The 21,108-nt window shown below is 42.7% G+C and overlaps 1 protein-coding gene across 1 annotated transcript; it reads right to left on the reverse strand.

Annotated features, from left to right (window-relative positions):
• Positions 1–19,886: 19,886 nt before the first annotated feature.
• Positions 19,887–20,865, reverse strand: LOC119359302 (vascular-related unknown protein 1-like). Its single transcript, XM_037625566.1, has 3 exons — positions 20,469–20,865; positions 20,290–20,355; positions 19,887–20,147 (listed from the first exon to the last, which is right to left on the reverse strand). Exons 1-3 carry the CDS (start codon positions 20,790–20,792, stop codon positions 19,968–19,970), a joined length of 570 nt encoding a protein of 189 aa, XP_037481463.1. The 5' UTR covers positions 20,793–20,865; the 3' UTR covers positions 19,887–19,967.
• Positions 20,866–21,108: the final 243 nt, after the last annotated feature.

Genomic DNA, 21,108 nt, shown 5'->3' on the forward strand with positions numbered 1-21,108 from the left:
GTTCGCGGGACGTCACCGAGCTGAACGTGTGCAGATCGCGGAGGTTCCGTATCTTCAGTGCTGGGACCGGTCGGATCGTGAAGACGTTCGACTACATCAACCGCGTTGTCATAACGCTTCCGCTTACGGTCTACGAGGATATGTGGATAACACTCTTCTCTCTCATTGCTATGCATCACCTAGATAGATCTTGCGTGGGCGTAGGTTTTTTTTTTGAAATTACTGCGTCCCCTACAAACTTATCAAATCAAATCGGTAAGTTGGCATGCTCAATAACAAATTAGTAAGAGAGCCCGACGAACATGACAAGCCAAAGAATCTTCGAGAACTCATCCACTTCTTTTATAGACATCCCGCCCAACGCAGCTGCATACCTGATGTCACTTCCGCTTCGCTCCATCTGTTCGAGCTACGCCTGCCCAACCTAGCTTCAACGGATAGGAAACAACCACCTGACCTGGGCGGATGAGAGGCCACTACTAGATATCTGGATCTCGTTCCAAGCCTCTCTCCATCACCTCTCGTTGTTCCAAGACGCCACTGGATCCCGTTCCCCGGTTGCCACGAGGCTATCGGTGGAGGGATATGCAACGGCTAGGGAATCGTGGCAGAGGGGCGTGCTTAGGTTTAATGGCCGTCATGTGTTAGGCCGCCGGGTCGCCGATGGGGTGGTGGTCCTTCTGGTGGGGGCGTCAGTGATGACCCACAAGTATAGGGGTTCTATTGTAGTCTTTTCGATAAGTAAGAGTGTCGAACCCAACGAGGAGCAGAAGGAAATGATAAGCAGTTTTCAGTAAGGTATTCTCAGCAAGCACTGAAATTATCAGTAACAGATAGTTTTGTGATAAGGTAATTTGTAACGGGTAACAAGTAATAAAAGTAAATAAGGTGCAGTAAGATGGCCCAATCCTTTTTGTAGCAAAGGACAAGCCTAGACAAATTCTTATATAAAGGAAAGCGCTCCCGAGGACACATGGGAATTATCGTCAAGCTAGTTTTCATCACATTCATATGATTCGCGTTTGGTACTTTGATAATTTGATATGTGGGTGGACCGGTGCTTGGGTACTGCCTTTCCTTGGACAAGCATCCCACTTATGATTAACCCCTCTTGCAAGCATCCGCAACTACAAAAGAAGTATTAAGGTAAACTAACCATAGCATGAAACATATGGATCCAAATCAGCCCCTTACGAAGCAACTCATAAACTAGGGTTTAAGCTTCTGTCACTCTAGCAACCCATCATCTACTTATTACTTCCCAATGCCTTCCTCTAGGCCTAAATAATGGTGAAGTGTCATGTAGTGGACGTTCACATGACACCACTAGAGGAAAGACAACATACATCTCATCAAAATATCAAACGAATACCAAATTCACATGACTACTTATAGCAAGACTTCTCCCATGTCCTCAGGAACAAACGTAACTACTCACAAATCATATTCATGTTCATAATCAGTGGGGTATTAATATGCATAAAGGATTTGAACATATGATCTTCCACCAAATAAACCAACTAGCATCAACTACAAGGAGTAATCAACACTACTAGCAACCCACATGTACCAATCTGAGGTTCTGGGACAAAGATTGGATACAAGAGATGAACTAGGGTTTGAGATGAGATGGTGCTGGTGAAGATGTTGATGGAGATTGACCCCCTCCCGATGAGAGGATCAATGATGATGACGGTGGTGATGATTTCCCCCTCCCGGAGGGAAGTTTCCCCGACAGAACAGCTTCGCCGGAGCCCTAGATTGGTTCCGCCAAGGTTCCGCCTCGTGGCGGCGGAGTTTCATCCCGAAAGCTTGCTTATGAATTTTTCTCAGACGAAAGACCTCATATAGCAGAAGATGGGCACCAGAGGCCTGCCAGGGGGGCCACGAGGCAGGCCCTCGTGGATGGTGGTTGGCCCCCCTCTGGTTCTTTCTTCGCCCAATATTTTTAGTATATTCCAAAATGTGCTCCCGTGAAGTTTCAGGACTTTTGGAGTTGTGCATAATAGGTCTCTAATATTTGCTCCTTTCCCAGTCCAGAATTCCAGCTGCCGGCATTCTCCCTCTTCATGCAAACCTTGTAAAATAAGAGAGAATAGGCATAAGTATTGTGAGATAATGTGTAATAACAACCCATAATGCAATAAATATTGATATAAAAGCATGATGCAAAATGGACGTATCACTCGGCATCGCTGACATGGAGGCGGCTTGGCGGGGGTGGGAGAAGGCGACGCTCCTTTTTTCTTCCACTCCATCGTAGATTATTATGCAAAGAGATTGCATTATTACCAGAAAACGGGGAGATAATATGCCGATTATTCCATCAGGAGAGACCTGGGCGAAGGAAAGAGATCTGATATATGATTGAAAGCAAAACGACCGAATCGAACGACGTACCGTGATCTACCATCACGACCGCAGACTCATCTTTAGGAGTAGAGATTGGGAGGCGGGGATGGGTGCGGCCAACGAAGTCATGGTAGGTCATCGTCTTCCAGGAAGACGGCGCCCCGCGGGAGGTCGGCGTCGACCAGGAAGACGGCGGCGGCGCACAAACCTAGCTTCCGAGCAGGCTGCCTCTGAGCGGAACCGTTCGCTTGCCAAACAGGATGAAACAACCCATGGATGAGGGTGTTGGTGTGACGAAAAAATGACAAAAAGTCACGAAACAGATAACAAATTAAATAGGTACATAAATGCTTTCATGATGAGGTTTATTTGTTTCCAGAAAACTCATTATTTGTTTCTTAAAATAAATTGCATTAATAAGAGAGATTGAATGATTTGGATAATTAGGAAAGTTTAGTCCGTGATTTTTTGTATGTTAGGAAAGTGCTGCTTTGCTAAGAAAATGAAGAGAAAAATAAACCAATGTGAAGAGTGGTGGTGGAAGGGGAGACAAAAAGCAACGAAAAAAAAACAGTTGAAAGTGGTGGGACAAAAATAAACCGTACTATTCAACCAACTCAGACATTAGGAGTAGAGATATGCGGATAGCTTTGGATAGCTGGCTCAGTGGCCGTGGACTGGTCCCCCCGATCCATGGACGGATGTGGTGTCTGGTTTTGGGGTCGGCGTTGGAGATGCCCTTAGACTTTGGTTTATGTATATGAAATCACATTGGATGACCTTTAAAAAAATGAACAACTTGAAATTTAACTCACACCTAAAGTGCCAAAAAAGTCATGCATATTTCCCTTGCGATGCACGTCGTCAAAGTCGGAGCCATCAGTTGCTTCCGCGTGTGGCTTTCCATTGGCATGTGTTGTCGTGGTTTATGTGTAGCTGTTTGTGGATTGGCTTCGACGATGGAGCTCTATGGTGAAATCGGAGTCGCTCATTCAAGGCAACCGGCGATGATGATAACACTTGTGACTCCACGGTGGATATCTTTCTTCTTTGCAGCTTTGTGTTCCATGTTGGTTGCCAGATTGGCCAGTGGAGCCCATATCATGTGGGTTAGGTTGTTTCAGTTTTAGCCCGGTTTTCCGTCAATTAACCAGGCAATTCTCTTCTTCTTAATTAATGAGAATCACAAATATTTTACCTCATTTTAGAAAAAGTACTCAAAACCATACGATACGATATCTTACTTTGTGGTGCCGGTGGAGATGGTGATTCGAGGTATTAAGAAGGAAGGGTCGCTTTGGGTCTTGGCGGGTGTCAAGCAATTGAGTAATGTAATGTAGCAAGAGTAGTCCATTCGTGTTGTACCACTGATGCGAAATGTGTAACAAAACTCTCTTCTTAATTAATGAGATTGCAAGTCTTTTGGCTTGCTTCAAAAGAAAGAGGAAATAAATCTCTGCTATGTTATCTTGTTAGCTTAGGATGCAGCTGTATCAAACTAATTCTGCGCCCACTATACAGTTATAGATAACCAAACATGTAAATGCGAAAACTTGCAATACCTAACGCAAACTAGGTTTTTTTAGAAAAGGAGAAGAACCCCGGCCTATGCATCTGAATGATGCATGCAATTATTTTATTAATTATTCACATAAGATTTTACAAAGTCATACAGCAGTAAGACTAAAGCCATCGTATAGGCAACATCTGTCGCTATTCCTATCCAGTTGATGAAGGGATGCTGATAGTCTGGGCCTAATATCAAGCAGACCTCACAGCCAAACCTAACATCTAAGACCTGAGGTCCCAATCAGTATGCCTGCCGGGTATGGGCACCCACCAGTCTGGCGCACTCCTCAACCAGGACACTTGCCGGGTATGAGGCCGCCGCAGCCACCTGCCACCAATACATCTTCAATGTTGTACTGATGCATCTACCTTGCCCGGTCTAGCCGCCGTCGACGCCACCACGACGCCAGACAACGCCACCATCCTGCGCTCGTCCATCATCACACGCCCATCGGCGAGACCCCGATGTTCCATGCCGCTGAGACCCGCCGTTGTCGACGTGCCAGATGCCACGCCGCGCTTCCTTCACAAACACCACCTGTTGCCACTGGTCCCACCCCCTCTGCCTGCAGTTCCTCTAATCGAGCACCCAAACGACCCAGGCGGCGCCTCAAAGAAGGGTACGGCACATACAGTGCCGTCGCAGCCCAATCTAAGGAGATTTTGGGTTTTCACCCGGACATGGGATCGGGGTGGAGGGCAGGGACCTCGACGGCGCCTGCAAGGAGGAGAACAATGACCCTGATGGTCGCCACCGTCGGGATGAACGAGTCATCCAGAGTTTTCTCCGGTCCGATGTCACCTCTACTAGCCCCCGCGAACACACCGAGGCCGACGACCGCGATCGTAAGCCACCAAGTACAGCGGGAGAGAGCATGCAGCACGGAGGAGATCCACCGGCAACTCACCGCCCACGCGGTCAAGATGCCATTCATCCACCCCCCGCGAACGTCGCCATGCCTAACGGGGCCGCCACCCCAGGTCCAGGTTTCTCCATGATGGCCGGAGTGGTGAGATCCGCCATGAGCGACGAGATCCGGCACCGCGCGGCTGACGCCATTGCCCAAACCCGCCGTCGACTGATCCCGCCGCCGCTGGGGGCCTGCACGCTGCCGGGAAGCCCACACTCATGGATCTGGACGCCCGTGCACCGTCACGAGCCCGCCACACCCTCGAAAGGGCCACACCCTGTGAATCAGGACGCCCGCGCCGCCGCGGATCCAAAACAGGGAGAGCCCCTCCGCCGCCGCCGTCGCACGCACAGGCTTTGCCCGCGCCGACCATCTACAGCGGCGAAGGAGGAGAAGGATGCTGGAGGGTTACTAGGCGGCGACGGCGGCTGAGCCCTCCCGAGCCGCCCACGGGGGAGGCGACGCGAGAGGCAGCCTGTTCTTCGTTGCCGTCAAGAGAGATAGAAGCAGGAACCGATATCCAACGCAAACTACTCAGGTAGCTGCTGAATTGTCATAATTCGGTGCAGTACCAACCACAACTAATACAGTACTGCATTATAAAATCTGGCTATGAAAGAATTATCTTTAGTCGATGCACATTTGAAGTGGTGCAAAAATTTCAACGGCACCTTCGCATCACTCAGGCATAACTCTCCTTAAGCCCAATAATATCCGGATTTCGGAACAGTATTTTACTCACAAGTTCTCTCCTAGGATTAGACCTGATTAGCAGTTCACCGCCCTAGTTGTGCTTGCTCCCACCGGTGATTGTACGGCTGGCCGGGAGATACTAATCACCTGCGGTTTCATTCCGGCCTCAGTCCAATACCAACGTAACCATTATCTAACTCTTGGATTTCGTAGTGGGGTTCCAATCAGAGTGCACTGCATTTAACAACTCATCAGTTCTTCAATTATTGGATTTGAAATCTTGTCAAGGATACTGGAACATATTAAAACTGGGTCAAGGTTTTCAGGTTCTTGTTGCGCCGAATTTATGTTGACGATGGTACAATCAGAGTAACTGACAGTAGAACATTTACCGAACATTTTCTAGTTTTGTCCGTTCGTTTTTTGGATTTGGGAACTAGACTGGCAAATCCTCCAGAACAAACCAAACTAGTTTTGGCACCTGAAATCACCGTATCAGGATAGGTTTCACTGTTAATTGGCGGCAACAAAAACATCGAGACTGGCTGGATCACAGCACCTCAACGAAAATTCCAGAGAACATTGAGTTGTAAGTAAGTTATAATCCACTGAGTTATACTATCCCCTTTTCGAAAAAAACTGAGTTATACTACTATGTATACCATTTCTAAGAAAATACTACTATGTATAATTCCGTTAAAGATTTCCAACTTGCTGCAATTTTTAATCAAGACGGCTGAGGAATATTCTGCAAAGCCAGGTTTTGATTTTAAATTTTGTTTCGAAACGAATCAAAGCACGGATATATACACGGGGGAAACAACAGGGAGTTTTTCTATCCCTCATGGCAGGCGGCCAATGCGTGGATTCGATATGGTCTACCAACCTCAATGCTGCGCACATGGACACCGCTCTATTTTTCAGTTTGATAGTCTACCAATACTTCTCTCCTAGGACTGCAACCGCAAGAGGGGCTATTGCTGATCTACTTGCTGCTCCTCCGTATTTGACTTGCTGCGTACAATGTATACATTGAACCAATTGAAAATTCAGATCGGCATCTTATTTTATTTTATTTTTTGCGGGGCAGATCGGTATCTTAATTAATCTTGACGATATATTTATAATAAGGAAAAGGCAATGGATAACTGGCTAACTAGTGATTAGGAACCTAATTATGATTGTCGATTAAGAAATGCAGTGCTACCTTTTGGTTGGAAGCTTCAGTAACATGCATGCCAACATCTATATATCTCCCAAATGTATACGTGTTGTTCCTAGTTCATGATCATGGTAACATGCTTGAGTATCTGGGGTGTGAACTACTAAACACAGAGTTGTATTTCTCAGTACGAAGGCTCTTCGAAGAACATCTAAAATAAAGGCGCTTCGAAGAATGATTATCGCACATGGCTCATCAAAACTGCTCCCATAAAAAGATACTATCTTGGTCCGAGTATTTTTTTTTAGGAAAACTTCCAATCTATTCATCTTCAATCAAGATAGTACAACGAACACTACAAATAGTAAAGATTACATCCAGATCCATAAACCACCTAGCGACGACTACAAGCACTGAAGCGAGCCGAAGGCGCGCCGCTGTCATCGCCCCTCCCTCGCCGGAGCCGGGCAAACCTTGTTGTAGTAGACAGTCGGGAAGTCATCGTGCTAAGGCCCCATAGAACCAACGCACCAGAACAGCAACCGCCGCGGATGAAGAGTGTAGATCAGAAGGAACCAACCTGAAGACACATGAACAAAAACAAACGACGAACAGATCCGAGCAAATCCACCAACGACAGATCCGCCGGAGACACACCTCCACACGCCCACCTATGATGCTCGACGCATCACCAGAACGGGGGCTAGGCGGGGAGACCTTTATTCCATCTTCAGGGAGCCGCCACCGTCTCGTCTTCCTGAGCAGGACACAAACCCTAATAAAGCTCGAAAAAAGATCTAAAAATAAAGCCCTCCCACCGGCAAGGGCTGAGATCCACTCCGCCTCCATGGCCCTAAGGCCACCGGAGACTGGACGGATCGGCGCCGGCGCCGGCGGGAGGCGGAGAACCCTAGCTTTTTGGGCGGTGGCGGCCGGCTAGGTCACGTACGTGCGTTACGCTAGGTTATTAGATGAGAATTCCTGTTGCCTTAGTTTCTAATAGAATATTTTTACCTTTTTTACAGGAGGATTCTGATTTGGCCCCTAATATTTCTTGGTCCGAGTATATTGCCACGCACTACCTTCATTCCATTATCATCACATAATTAGAGACATATTTTTTACACTCATATGTTATACATGATCACATAGCTAACTTCATATAGATTATCACAAATAGCCATTGTTCATCATTGTCATATCCTAAGGTAGATCAATGTGATTACCTTACACACAAAGGCATTATAGACAGTTTGTCTCATGTTCATAGATTGAGGTATTTCTGTATTCAGTTGAACTATCAATATAAAATGTATTGGTATTTCTTGTAAGATGTTGCTTCTATAAAAAAAACAGATCAAATAAAAGATGCAGCACAAAGGTGTCAAATAAAGAAGAAAAGTATAAAAGGAAAAAAGAAAAATGTGTGTGAGAGAGAAGGAGAAATACCATTATCCTTTTTAGTATACGAGTCCCGCTTCGGTACAACCCCCCTCGCAATCTCTACTCCTAATGGAGCAGTTGGTAGTCTCGCTTTCAGGTTTTTTTTCGTCCCACCACTTTCGTCCGGTTTTTTTCCGTAGGTTAACCGTCGTAGATTTTATTTGATGATGGTTTCTTATTCACCGGTTTATTTACCCCTCAGCTCTTTCCTTGCAAATCAGGACTTTCCAAACGTGCACGCAATCACGGATCTAAATTTACTAACTTATCCAAATCAACCGATACCTTCCATTATTGCAAATTTTTTTAGAAAACAAATAATAGATTTTAAGGAAACAAATAAAAGATTTTAAAGACACATCATACTTTACTAATAATCACTAAAAATCAAATCTAAATTAATTAACCTTACCTTAAATCACTCAATCACTTTAATTAGAAAACATTTTCTTTCCTAACCGCACCTCGCTTAGTGTGCACATAACAATCTGAAGTAATTAGAGTCACATCATTGAATCCATTTATTTAGAGCGACATGATTGCGTTCCGGGATGGAGGCCATGATTTCGTCGAGGTCGTTGCTGCCTCCTACACTCAGGGTGTGTCGCCGAGATCGAGGCGAGCATGAGGAGCTGTGGCCACCGCCATGGTCACCTTATCGCAGGGGATGGAGCACACCGTCGGCCTACAGCTTGTGGAGATCAGCACTTTCCAAACGTGCACGCAATCACGGATTTAAATTTACTAACTTATCCAAATCAACCGATATCTTCCATTATTGCAAATTTCTTTAGGAAACAAATAATATATTTTAAGGAAACAAATAAAAGATTTTAAAGACACATCATACTTTACTAATAATCACTAAAAATCAAATCTAAATTAATTAACCTTACCTTAAATCACTCAATCACTTTAATTAGAAAACATTTTCTTTCCTAACTGCACCTCGCTTAGTGTGCACATAACAATCCGAAGTAATTAGAGTCACATGATTGAATCCATTTATTTAGAGCGACATGATTGCGTTCCGGGATGGAGGCCATGATTTCGTCGAGGTCATTGCTGCCTCCTACACTCAGGGTGTGTCGCCAAGATCGAGGCGAGCATGAGGAGCTGTGGCCACCGCCATGGTCACCCCATCGCAGGGGATGGAGCACGCCGTCGGCCTACAGCTTGTGGAGATCACTGTTGCTCTTCAGGTCGTGTGGTGACCGGATCTTGCCGATGTGTCCCTCCCCGACGACCTCCTCTTCGCCCGGTTGGCTGGCATGGATCTCGCCACTACTGCCCTCAACTTCTCTGTCTCGAGCTCGACGGTCAGCCATCATGGATCCCCCAGCTGGAGGGTCACGTGAACCAGCCGTCCTCCCATGCTGCAGCGGCGAGAAGGTGACATGGCTCTCCGTACACGAAGAGTGGAGTGTGGAGTTCGGTCAAGTACTTATATACTTGGCCTCTACTGCTGATCCATGTACATGGAGAAGAACAGACAACCGCTCATTCATGCTTCGTTCCACTCCTTTGCGCTACATTACTGGATGTGACATTTTCCTATCTCTCTATGTTGTAACAAGCCTGTTGCCTGCATAGTTAATGGATTTTTTATTTAAATTTATCGCTGCTTAGTGCTTTGTTGCAATTGTTCACGCAAGATTCTTATATATAATCTGAGCGTATGTAGGCATACTTAGCTTTGCTATTCCATTTTTTTTGGCGCATAGAAATAAGAGTATTGTCCGGGTTAGGTATTCAATTGAGTATGGTATTTGGATTGCTATCAGAATGTGTTTTCTATGCATGTGATTTCTCACATCTGGTTATAATATTTGTGAAGACATGCATTGCACGTGCACTTGGAAGCGGGCCCGTGGCCCGCGCTGGATGGCGCCGACGCCGACCCGAGCCACCTCATCCGCGTATTCTTGGAGCTATGGCTGGTCGATTTACATGAAATTAATTCCCTCAGTTCTGGTGGCAAATATAATACACATTATCCATATTGTTATGCACTAGCGTGTATGTGTGAAATAGATGGATTATGGTCCCGTACTCAATAAGATGGATATGTGTGTGTGTTAGAGGAGAGGGAGAGGGGGATAGAGAGTGAGGAAGACGGAGGGAGAGTGTGTGTGTGTGAGGATTTGATGGTAAAAAAGATCGCCAATGTCGTAATATTGAACTCTTAAAGTTAATGTGGCCCCGTTGCAACGCACGGGCGTTCTTCTAGTACACGTATAAAGGCTAATATGGACATTTCGCACTTTGTGTGTACTTTTGTAGTAAAGTATACGCAGGGCAGCTTACTTGGGCCGGCCCATTTGCGGCGGCATGCGATGAAAAATGATCGCACAAGCTGGGGATCGAACCCACGACCACTTAAAACGTTACGTGCGTCCACAATCACTGCGACATCATGCCTTCAGTAGATTATCTAAAGATAGGCGAGTTAAGTAAGTGACGGGCTGGGAATTTTAAAAAGATTTTACGAACACTTTGTGAACTGGTCATTTTTTCATAATTTCTTTTTATTTATTTATTTTCCTTTTCCTGTTACGTTTTTTCTTTCTTTTTCAAAAAATGGTCACGCTTTCAAAATGTTGCCCAAAATTTCAAAAGGTTCATTATTTCCAAATTTTCTGCATAAATTAAAAATTATTTGCATTTTTGAAAATTCTAAGGTAATTTCAAAAAATGTTTGTGTCTTTAATTTTTTTTTCATAATTTCAAAATGCGAATAATTTTTTGGACAGCACAAGCAAAATTGTGGAAACAGACATTTTCTCAAAGCACGGACAAAAAATTAAATTCCAAAACATTTTTAAAAAATGAGACTAACTATATGATATAAAAATTATTCTCCATTTGCCGGAACATTTTTTTGATTTGTGAACATTTTTTGTGAAAATGAGAAATGTTTTAAATTCCGAACAAATTTCAATAGTCGCTTGACAGGACCGATGTCGTCGCTTAGTTGTGCAAGGCCTAAGATTTTCTTTTCTGTTCTATTTTTCATTTTTCTCATTTTTTTGTTAATTTATCTTTTTTCCTTTTAAATTTTTTTTCTTTGAGACCTGTACAAAAATTGAAATACCAAAGCAGTAGTTTTAAGTAACTCTTTTAAATCATGATTTTAATTCTTTTTTCATTTAAATATTTATTAAATGCTTTTAAAAAGCATTTGTTTTTTTCAATTCTATCATTTTCTACTTATTAGTTATGTTAGAAACTTAAAATGACAGTTTTAAGTATCTATATAAATTATGATTTTAAATACATTGTTCCTTCAAACCTGGCATGAATGACTACTCAGACATGCTACGTTGAGCATGGCGTTTTTTTGGACATTCTTGAAATGACCCCAACATTTGCCAGCACGTGGCATGCCTATACCTGGCCATGGGCCGCCCAGCCCGGATGGCCCGACTCGACCTGGCCCGAAAAACCCAGGCTGGGCTGAGCCTGAGTGTGCCATCGGGCCGGGCTCGGGCCTGGAAAATGAGCCCGACAAGTAGATTGGGCCAGGATCGGGCCTGCAAAAATGCAATTTTAACTGTAGCCGGGCCGACCGGGCCGTGTCGAGCTTTCGCGGGCTCGGGCCGGGCTCAGGCCCGGTAAGAAAATGCAGAAAAAAGGTTGAACGTGTCGCAACTTGCATACGGTGTCGAAAATTATTCAACATGGCATGAATGCCTATGAGGGGCATGCCACCTGGTGGCAAAAGTTGGGATCATTTCAAGATGTACAAAAATAGACCATATTGAACGAAGTGTGTTCTGGGGGCCATGAGGCTCTGCCTGAGAGCATGTTATTTCTCGACATCCTTGAAATTACTCCAATTATTTTCAAGGGCCTCATATGACCAATTCAAGGCATCATGAGAGTTGTTTGGGATTTCGACAAGTTTTGCATTTTCTGGAGTTTTCTCGGTGAAAAAAATGACAATTAATGACAGAACATGTCACAACGTGCATATAGTGTCGAAAATCATTCAGACTAGGTATGGATGCCTAACATGGGCATGCCCACTTGTTTGCAAAAGTTGGGGGCAGTCTTGATATTTCCAAAAAATACCATGTTCAATGGAGAGTGTTCGGATAGGTCAGAAGGGTATGTTTGGGAGCACCTCATTTCTCGACATCCCTTAAATTGCCCCATTTTTCATGACCTTGTATGACCAATTCAAGGCACCATGCTAAATTGTTTGGGCTTTCGCCTAATTTTGTATTTTTTTTGAAGTTCTCTTGGTTAAGAAGGCCGATAAAATGACCGGATGTGTCACTACTTGCATATGGTGTCGAAAATCGTCCAAACCAGGCATGTGCCTACCATGGGCATGCCTACCTTCTTGCAAAAGTGGGGTTCATTTTAAGGATGTCTATAAATAGACTATGTTCAACGCAGACTGTTCGGATAGGCCAGAAGGGTCCGTTGAAAGCTCATTGTTTTTCGATATCTATCAAATAACCCCCAATATTTTCCACCAGTTTCTATGACCAATTCAAGGCACTATGCCAAGTTGTTTAGATTTTTGAGAAGTTTTGCATTTTCTAGAGTTTTCTTAATGAAAATAGGCCAATAAATGGTTAGACGTGTCGCAACATGTAAACAATATCGGAAGTCATTCAAACCTGACATGGAAGCCTAATATGTCCATGTCAGGCTCTTACAAGACGCTGGGATCATTTATCCATAGCCTACAAGTTAGATGAGTGTATTTGTAATTCCGTCATTATCACTCAAAATAAAATTTTTATTTTTTCCAAACAATTTCCTGAAATTTGTCAACAATTTTGGAATTTCAAAGTGTGTATGGAAATTTTACTAACTTGAACACTTTTTTTCCAATTTGAAAAAATGTTTGTGTTTTTGTTTTCCAATAATGCTCGCCAATTTGAAAAAGTGTTTACATTTTTTAAATATTCGGAAATTCAAAAACTGACATATTTTCAACAAAATGTTCACAAATTTGATAAATTATTCGTCTTTTTTGAAAAATGTCTGCAGTTTCAGAAAATGTTTACAATTCTGAAAAACTGTTCTCAAGATTTGAAAAATATTCACAAAATCAAAGTATTTTTCATAAAAAAAGTTCAGAAATTTGAAATAAAAGATCACGTTTCCAAAAGAAGTTCAAGTTTTGAAAAAGGTTTCGTATTTTTAAAAATATTCCAAAAGATGAAAAAACACATTAAGCTATGAAAACGCTTTAGCTAGAATGTCCGGTCCGGCTGTACAGCACCAATTTTGATCTGCTACAGTATTTCTAATAAAAAAAACATCTACAGTACGTCCACTCTAGGTGATAAATAAGTGCGCTACATAATTATCACTGAACGGTGATGGTTCTCCTGGCCGTTAGCAATTTCACAAAGCAGAAGGTCGTGTGTTCGATGTCTAATAGTGGCACTACTTATTATGGATAAATGATCAGAACAGGATAGATTTTCACGACGTATTTTTTGAAAAGACCATCCTACCTTTTATTATGAAAAGGTATGGACAGATCTCATTAATTGATGTGTTCAGAGGGGGTTGTACTGAAGAAGAAGTATTTAGTATACACTAAAGTGTTTCAAAGTAGCACTACTCAATGATTGTAAAGTAGAAAGTTTGATAAGTTTCGTTCTCACCATCCTAGTGGGGATTTGGGTGAGATTGCGCCGTATGTTACTCTAGTGCAACAAAAAAACAACCATGCAAACTAGGAAGGTGTTGTAGTTAGATATCACAGCTTTGGGTTTTACCACTAGACGCGAAGTCACGAGAGTGAAAGGATAGTTGACTAAGCGTGCCTGCTGTCTCCTAGCGGATACCATGAATTGTTCGCCCAAGCATCTCAAATGCAACACCTCCTAAGTATCCGCACGCACAGTGAGAAACGTTGGGACTCGGACTGGTAGATCTAATCGTAAGACGTGGGCATGGAAGTGGAGGTGGCTAGGTCATGTGGTTGTCTAACCCTTATATCAGGTCCCGTCCATCGACTTATGTAGACATCCCGAGATGGGCTCAACACCAGAGGCGCATTAGAACTCGACGCCCAAATTCTACTCGAGACTAATCTCAGTTTGAGTGGGTTCTTGCTCCTTAAGCGCCGACTCTATAGTTAGCGGACACATGTACACAGCTCAAGTCGATAGTTGGTAGTGGCTCCGAGTAGAACATCCCAACTCCCAAGTGTGCAGAAAGTTATATTGACATTCATTGACAATGTTTCGTATACAACATTCATTTTGCTTCACGATATACGGGTACTTGACTTGAGATGGCCCTGAGAATAACTCTCTGGGTCGGGGGGGGGGTCCTGTCTGGGTCGACCATGTCTCATGACATGTTTTACAACTAACTCAAAAGCTATCTTTATAATTACACAATTGCGGGGTAGCATTTGATAGACCCTAAGTGCGTCAATCCACATCCCGAGTACATGCAAAGACCTCAAGTCAAGGACGTGACATATACATTGTGCTTAAGACTAACAGATTGTGATATCTCGATGTGTCTCGGGGTCTGTCTGACTCGGTGATATCCATCTGGAGCCCATACTATTAGGTTAGCATCTTTATGCTTATGACTTGTGAAACATAGTCATCAACTGAGTCATATACTAATCAAAGAATAATTGTAGGCATAATATTATCAACTAGGACTATTACAACAACCATCATACAATATATAGTTTCAACAAACAATTCACATACTTGTTGATACATATCTATAATGATGTTCAGAGACTATACAAATAACTGATGTATACATAGAGAAATATTATCATGTCGGGCATATTTCCAATGAATTTCACATTGTAACTTGACTTGTATATTTTGATGAGGAATGTTTGCAGTCTTCATGAGAAAACAAGTTGAGTACACCCCTACTTAGTACCATGAGAGAGCTTTTCTATATTCATAGCTCAAACCACTCTTGCATTCGCATAGATTATAAGAACTTCTACGCTGCCTAATGATCAGCTACGTTGATTCAAGACTTCATTCAATTTTTTGTCTTCCGACCACAATCATTATTATATTTTCACATAAAAACGCAAGGCCTAGACTTGCACTCTGCCTGATAGCTAGTTGAGCGGTTGACTAACACTTTAGGTCTCGTGTCGGTTCCTTTAAAGTGAAAGCAGAAGCCAATTTTTTTGTGTTTGTGATGGTTGATACGTCTCAAACGTATTTACTTTTCCAAATACTGCTGCTATATTTTTCCCTCTAACTTGCATAATTTGGATGAAAACTAACTAGATTGGCGCTATTTCAGCAAAATTTGGCATGGGGTTATTTTCACGAAGGAAAAGTGTCCACAAAAATTTATGCTCGAAGTTTTCCATATAAAAGAGCCACATAACTAGAATATGGGGCCAGGGAGTACCCATGGCCTCCATGTGGCCCTGGCCCAAAGCCCACCCCTAGTCGTGAGGTGCGTCATGTGGGGCCCCTATGGCAGACCTCCAGACACCCTTTCACCTATATAAGCCTTCTGCACCAAAAATCCTTGGGGGATTTTATCAGATTTTTCTACAGGATGGAGCTGCCACCACCACTGATCTCTTTTCGGAGGGCTGTCTTGAGGCTGGCCTGGCCTCCGGGAGGGGGTTATTTGCCATCTCCATCACCAGTCACTTCTCCATCACTAATTTCATGATCTCCCCACTCATGTGTGAGTAGTTTCTCTATAGGCACATGCGGTGGATGGGAATTAGATGACATCCTTTATGTAATAGATGCCAAATTTGGTTTGATGCTTAGTACCCATTATGTTATGAGATTAATGTTTCAATGACTTCGCTTTACTTAACACTTCACACTAGGTCCCAAGTGCCATGATTCTAGATCTAGACCATATGTGTTTTCCTGAATATATATGTGATTGAATCTTACCTGCAAGTTATCTGCATATATTATTGTTCGGAACCGGAGACCTTGAAGTGAAAATAATCAGGGTATCAAAGGGAATGAATGATTGTGACTTGAGGATGATATGTATTCATTGATTGTTAAGGTTTTGATCCGATACTTTGTGAAAGGACTCAAAGGAGTACTTTAACTACTCTTAATTTCAATTAGGATCCCTTTGAAATATGAGGGTAGGACAAAACATGTTGTTGTTGGCTTCATGTTTCCTAGTAAGAGTCGTGCGGAGGCTCGGGTGCAGTGTTGAGGGTTTTCTCCTCTAGCTGGTGGTAAGAACAATACAATGCTGCTAAGAATCTTGCATACTTGGGCTTTCCGAGGAAGACATGGATGAGGCTCTCGAGGTCCATAACCTCGAAGCGGAAGACTTCCACCCTATGGATATAGTTGTGAAACACGACAGGTAGGTTGATCTGTACGAGAGAACAAGTTAGGTGTCCCAAGATGGCTCACAAGACCTGTGTGGCTTGACCTGGGACCAGAGTATGGTCATCTTGTCGAGAGCGTCGACATAGTTGTGGCCACTTTTGTCATCCATGACTATCTTAGAAAGGCGTATACCACCTGCCTAGGGAGTGAGGGCTAGCAACAGCTTACCAAGCTACAGGTGTTGCCCCTTGCCTTCTTCATAATCTAGGTCCAGTTCATAGCATGGGTGGTGAGGAGGAGAATGTCGTGCCTGCTTGGGTTCTCGGAATCCCCTGAGATCAGTGTTCTTTGCCAAGGCTCCGAGCCAACGAGCGAGGAAGAGGAGATGTAGAAAACTAGGGGTGTCCTGGTTTATCTAGATGTCATTCGTATGCATACTAAAAAATAGGGGCGCCACTAATTATTTACCCCTGTAAGGGTTTCTATAGTAGTGAGATGGAGTTGTTTGAGAAATTCCTGCACCTGACTACAATAAGGAGTTTTTTTAGACCGTACTACAACAAGGAGTGAATCCATTGGTCCATGAAAACCAACATAATGAGTTCTTTGAGTCGGTTTCCCACTAAAACCACCACATGAGGCCTTTATTGGTGTTGCATGAAATTATTTCACTGATAGCTAAGTCCATGAGCTGATTTTTTTCTCGAAAAGTAGGTTTACTCCCCGCCTCTACATCAAGCGATGCACAGATCCATTTTATTGATAAGGTATCAGACAAATTATGAAGTTCATCTCGGGTTCTCAAGCAAGCTGAAAAAGAGAAAAATGCCACAAGCGACAGAAATAGGACAAGATGACTAAACACTTATCATATTATTGGAGTGTCATCCAAGCTGATTGTACGTAGCTCGTGCTACCGTCTCCCAGCGGTTGCACCCAAAGGCCATATGCTCAGTGGCATCCACACGACTGAGTAACGACCATATACGGATCCGTCTAGATGCCCGGAAGATAACAATGTAAAAGTTTGTGGCATTTGTTATGTTAAAGATAACATCATTCCAGCACTTTCAAATGGCCCAAAGTAATACACAATCTCCCACCACTTTGTGCCGCTGTATTGGGCTCTACTCTATTTAGCCAGGTACCAAATAAGATGGAGATGCTATTGGGAGGACTGACATTAAATGACACATGTATTGTATGCCACAATAACCTGGATAGTGGGCATTTGAGAAAAAAGTATTGAATTTTTTTCCTGTCATGATCACAATAACAACACTGTTTACTACCTTTCCATCTACGGTTTTCCAAGTTGTCCTTAGTTAAAATCACACCCTTTGCACAAACCACATAAATACCTTAATTATCCAAATATAAGGCGACTTTGGGATTGGTCCAATGTTAATCAAGTCTACATACATAGATTTTACTGAGAACACATCAGAAACCGAAAATTTTCAATGAAGGGTATCTGGCACAATAGACAGGTTAACCTCGATCAACCTGCGCACTAAATATAGCCATCGATCCCATTTTTCCCCCACCAGTACCCACCAAAACTAAATGTCTAAAGGAACTCAACCTAGTATTGTACTCCCTCTGTAAACTAATATAAGAGTGTTTAGATAACTAAAATAGTAATCTAAATGCTCTTATATTAGTTTACGGAGGGAGTACTTATAAAATTGTCTTTACGTTGTACACTGTTATATAACATTGAATACTGTAGGGCTAGAGGCTTCTCCTCCAGCCAAGTATCTTCCCATAATCTAGTAGTAGACCATTCCCGACTATGAATTTGCTTGTATTAAAGAAGGAAACCTTTGTTCTCATCAACCCCTTCCAAAAAGGAGAATTAGTCGGCTGCGCCATAACTTGTGCCAGAGTTTTGGAATGTAGATACTTGTTACACAATAAATGTATCCACACACCATCCTCCTCTACAGACAACCGATAAAGCCATTTGCTAAGTAGACATTTGTTCTTTACTTCAAGGTTCTCGATACCCAAACCCCCTTGGTCATTTGGTCTACAAAGTATATCCCACATAGCTAGTTTGTACTTAGATTTACTCTCATCACTTTGCCAAAAAAAACGTGATCGATAAAATTCCAACCATTTCCATAACCCTAAAGGCACTTGAAAGTTAGAAATTCTGCGGTAACAATGCCCCCCTCATTTACACCTACATGTGCGCAAACAATAAGAATGAAACTCACAAAAAAATAAAAATAAGAACGAACACGAAGTTCTGGAAAATGAAAAAAAGAATAACCAGATGCCACAAATAAATATGTAGCTCAGGCATCATGTTTGAAACCCATAGCCTAAGATTGATTTGAAGGAAAGTAATGCTTTACTAGCAAGAAGATAGGGTGAAGCTGTCAATCAGGGATATCTCAAACCTTCAATTTAATTGATTTGTTAGCAAGTCATCTAGCCTTTTCAATCCCCTGCAACAGTCAAGCCTTTAACTATTTCCTTTCTGAAAGCTACTTCCTAACCGCCTAGTTCATGAATGCATGAGCTAATGCATGGCCATTGTGGGATCCATGATTATCCACAATCTATTCCAAAAAGGAAATTGCTTACTCCTATAAACCCTGAATTTTTTTCCTTGCAAAAAAGGAGATAACTCGATCTGTTCTTCATGATTTCAATAGCACGTGCAAAGTCATGGGTGTATTTTTTTTTGGAAAAGGAGGATAACCCCCGGCCCTGCATCAATCGATGCATGCAGCCATAAGTGATGGGTGTATAGATTAACAGAGGGAAAGTTTGGCAAACTGACCCACTCATGGATGGTAAGGTAGCTATATATGATGAACACAAGTGAGTAGGTACTAGGTAGATAGCCCAGTTTATCATGCTGATAAGCTAGTGCGCCAGCCGCTATGGAAACAACAAACACTTTATGTTATATCGAATACAAGTGACACCTAAGAGAGGACAACATATATTCACCACGAACGTAGGACTTATGTTATATCCCTGGACGCACGCATCGTGTAAACCACGTTGGCCATTTTTGTAGTACTAATATTTGTATTTGGTACCACATCACCTCTTTCTTACGCACCATATGCATGAATGAGGGGGATATCCAGTAGAAACCCATCCATCTAGTAGATTTTGTTCTAATTATTTTGGTTTTCATTTGAATATAAAGTGAGTGAACTATACCGAGCCGAGCTCCATCAATCTGTATATATATTCTATAACACAGTTGGTTGTTAATAAGCTAGTAGCTGAAGACAGAATTTTTTGGAAAAGCTGCTGAAGACAGAATGAAATACAGTTGTAATAATATCCGCATATATTTCATGAAATAAAATATCCACATTATCATCAGCACACTGTATGTTTTGGTCAATTATCCCATAGATATCTGTACAGTGTAAACCACACACATGTTCAACTTCATGTTTGGAACGCAGGAATTTCACGGAAATTTTGAAGGAATTTCAGGAAGTAATCCAATTCCGACAAGATTCGGAAAAAAAAATAGTGCATTCCAAACACAGGGCCTTATAAGTCTCAAAGTTAGCCCTGGTAGTTCAGCAACATGGACAACGGAACCAAACAAAGCCCCTTGTCCTTGAGCTCTGCACATGGAGTTATACCCCTCTGGCTTTGATCCAGAAATCTTACTCCTTCCATCACCGCATCTGCATCTTCACAGTCCATTCCGTCTCTCCCGTAATCGTTGCCAATCCCAGCCCCCTTCATGCAAGAAAAACTAACAGGTTATTGACAACTATGTAGGCACAAGATCCACAATTCCGAAGAAAAATATCGCTCAAGTATATAATTTATATACCATTTCAAGAACACATGTATCAATTAATGAATTATTATGAATTACCTTGGCGAGGTCCGTAACATTGCACCTTCTTTTAGGGCTGAATTCCAGCTGTGACAAAGCACTGACCTTGAAAAAAGCAAATCAAAACAAGCAAAATTAACACCAACTACATACATGTACTCCAAGGACTTGTCTAATTTTAACCAAAAAGTGAAGCCAATTCACAATTGTAGCTATACCTTAGGGCTATTGACAGGAGAGCTTGCAGTATCCTCCAAGGAATCATCATGATCCAGGGCCTTGAAGACTTTCTTCTTGAGCTTCTTGAGCCCCTTGTACCTATCTGCCAACGCCGCCGGAGCGAGGGAGGCGGCATCGGAGATCATAGAGCCCTCCTCCTCCTCCTGATCAAAACTGCAATATGAGGCCCCTTGTCTCTTCTCCTCCTCGGACATCATGAAATCCACAAAGTAATCGGTCCAGGAACTCTCCTCCGGCTGAGCCTCCGCTTCACTGCAGCTGAGGACACTCTTCAAAGATGAGCTGCTAACCAGATCATCCATGGTTTCTTGTGTGTAGGGTAAAGCAGAAGTAAAGCTGAACTACAAGCTGTGCTTCTATGAAAGAAGAAGGAATAGCTTTGCAAAGAGAGAGACAGCCTGGCTTATATAAACACAGGAGAGAGAGAGAGAGAGAGGTGGTTGGGGCGTTAAAATCAACTAATTAGATGGTACTGTTTCCGTTACAGATAATCGAAGAATATTTCATACTTTGGTTTCAGCCTTTCAGAAGCTGGCCGGCCTAATCAATAATCTCCCTATCTTTATCTTGCGTAGCAGTATACTCAGTGTTCTCTTATCTCTACTTCTAATGAAGAAG

This window comes from Triticum dicoccoides, chromosome 2A, assembly GCF_002162155.2.
Source record: "Triticum dicoccoides isolate Atlit2015 ecotype Zavitan chromosome 2A, WEW_v2.0, whole genome shotgun sequence".
Classification (NCBI taxonomy): Eukaryota; Viridiplantae; Streptophyta; class Magnoliopsida; order Poales; family Poaceae; genus Triticum; species Triticum dicoccoides.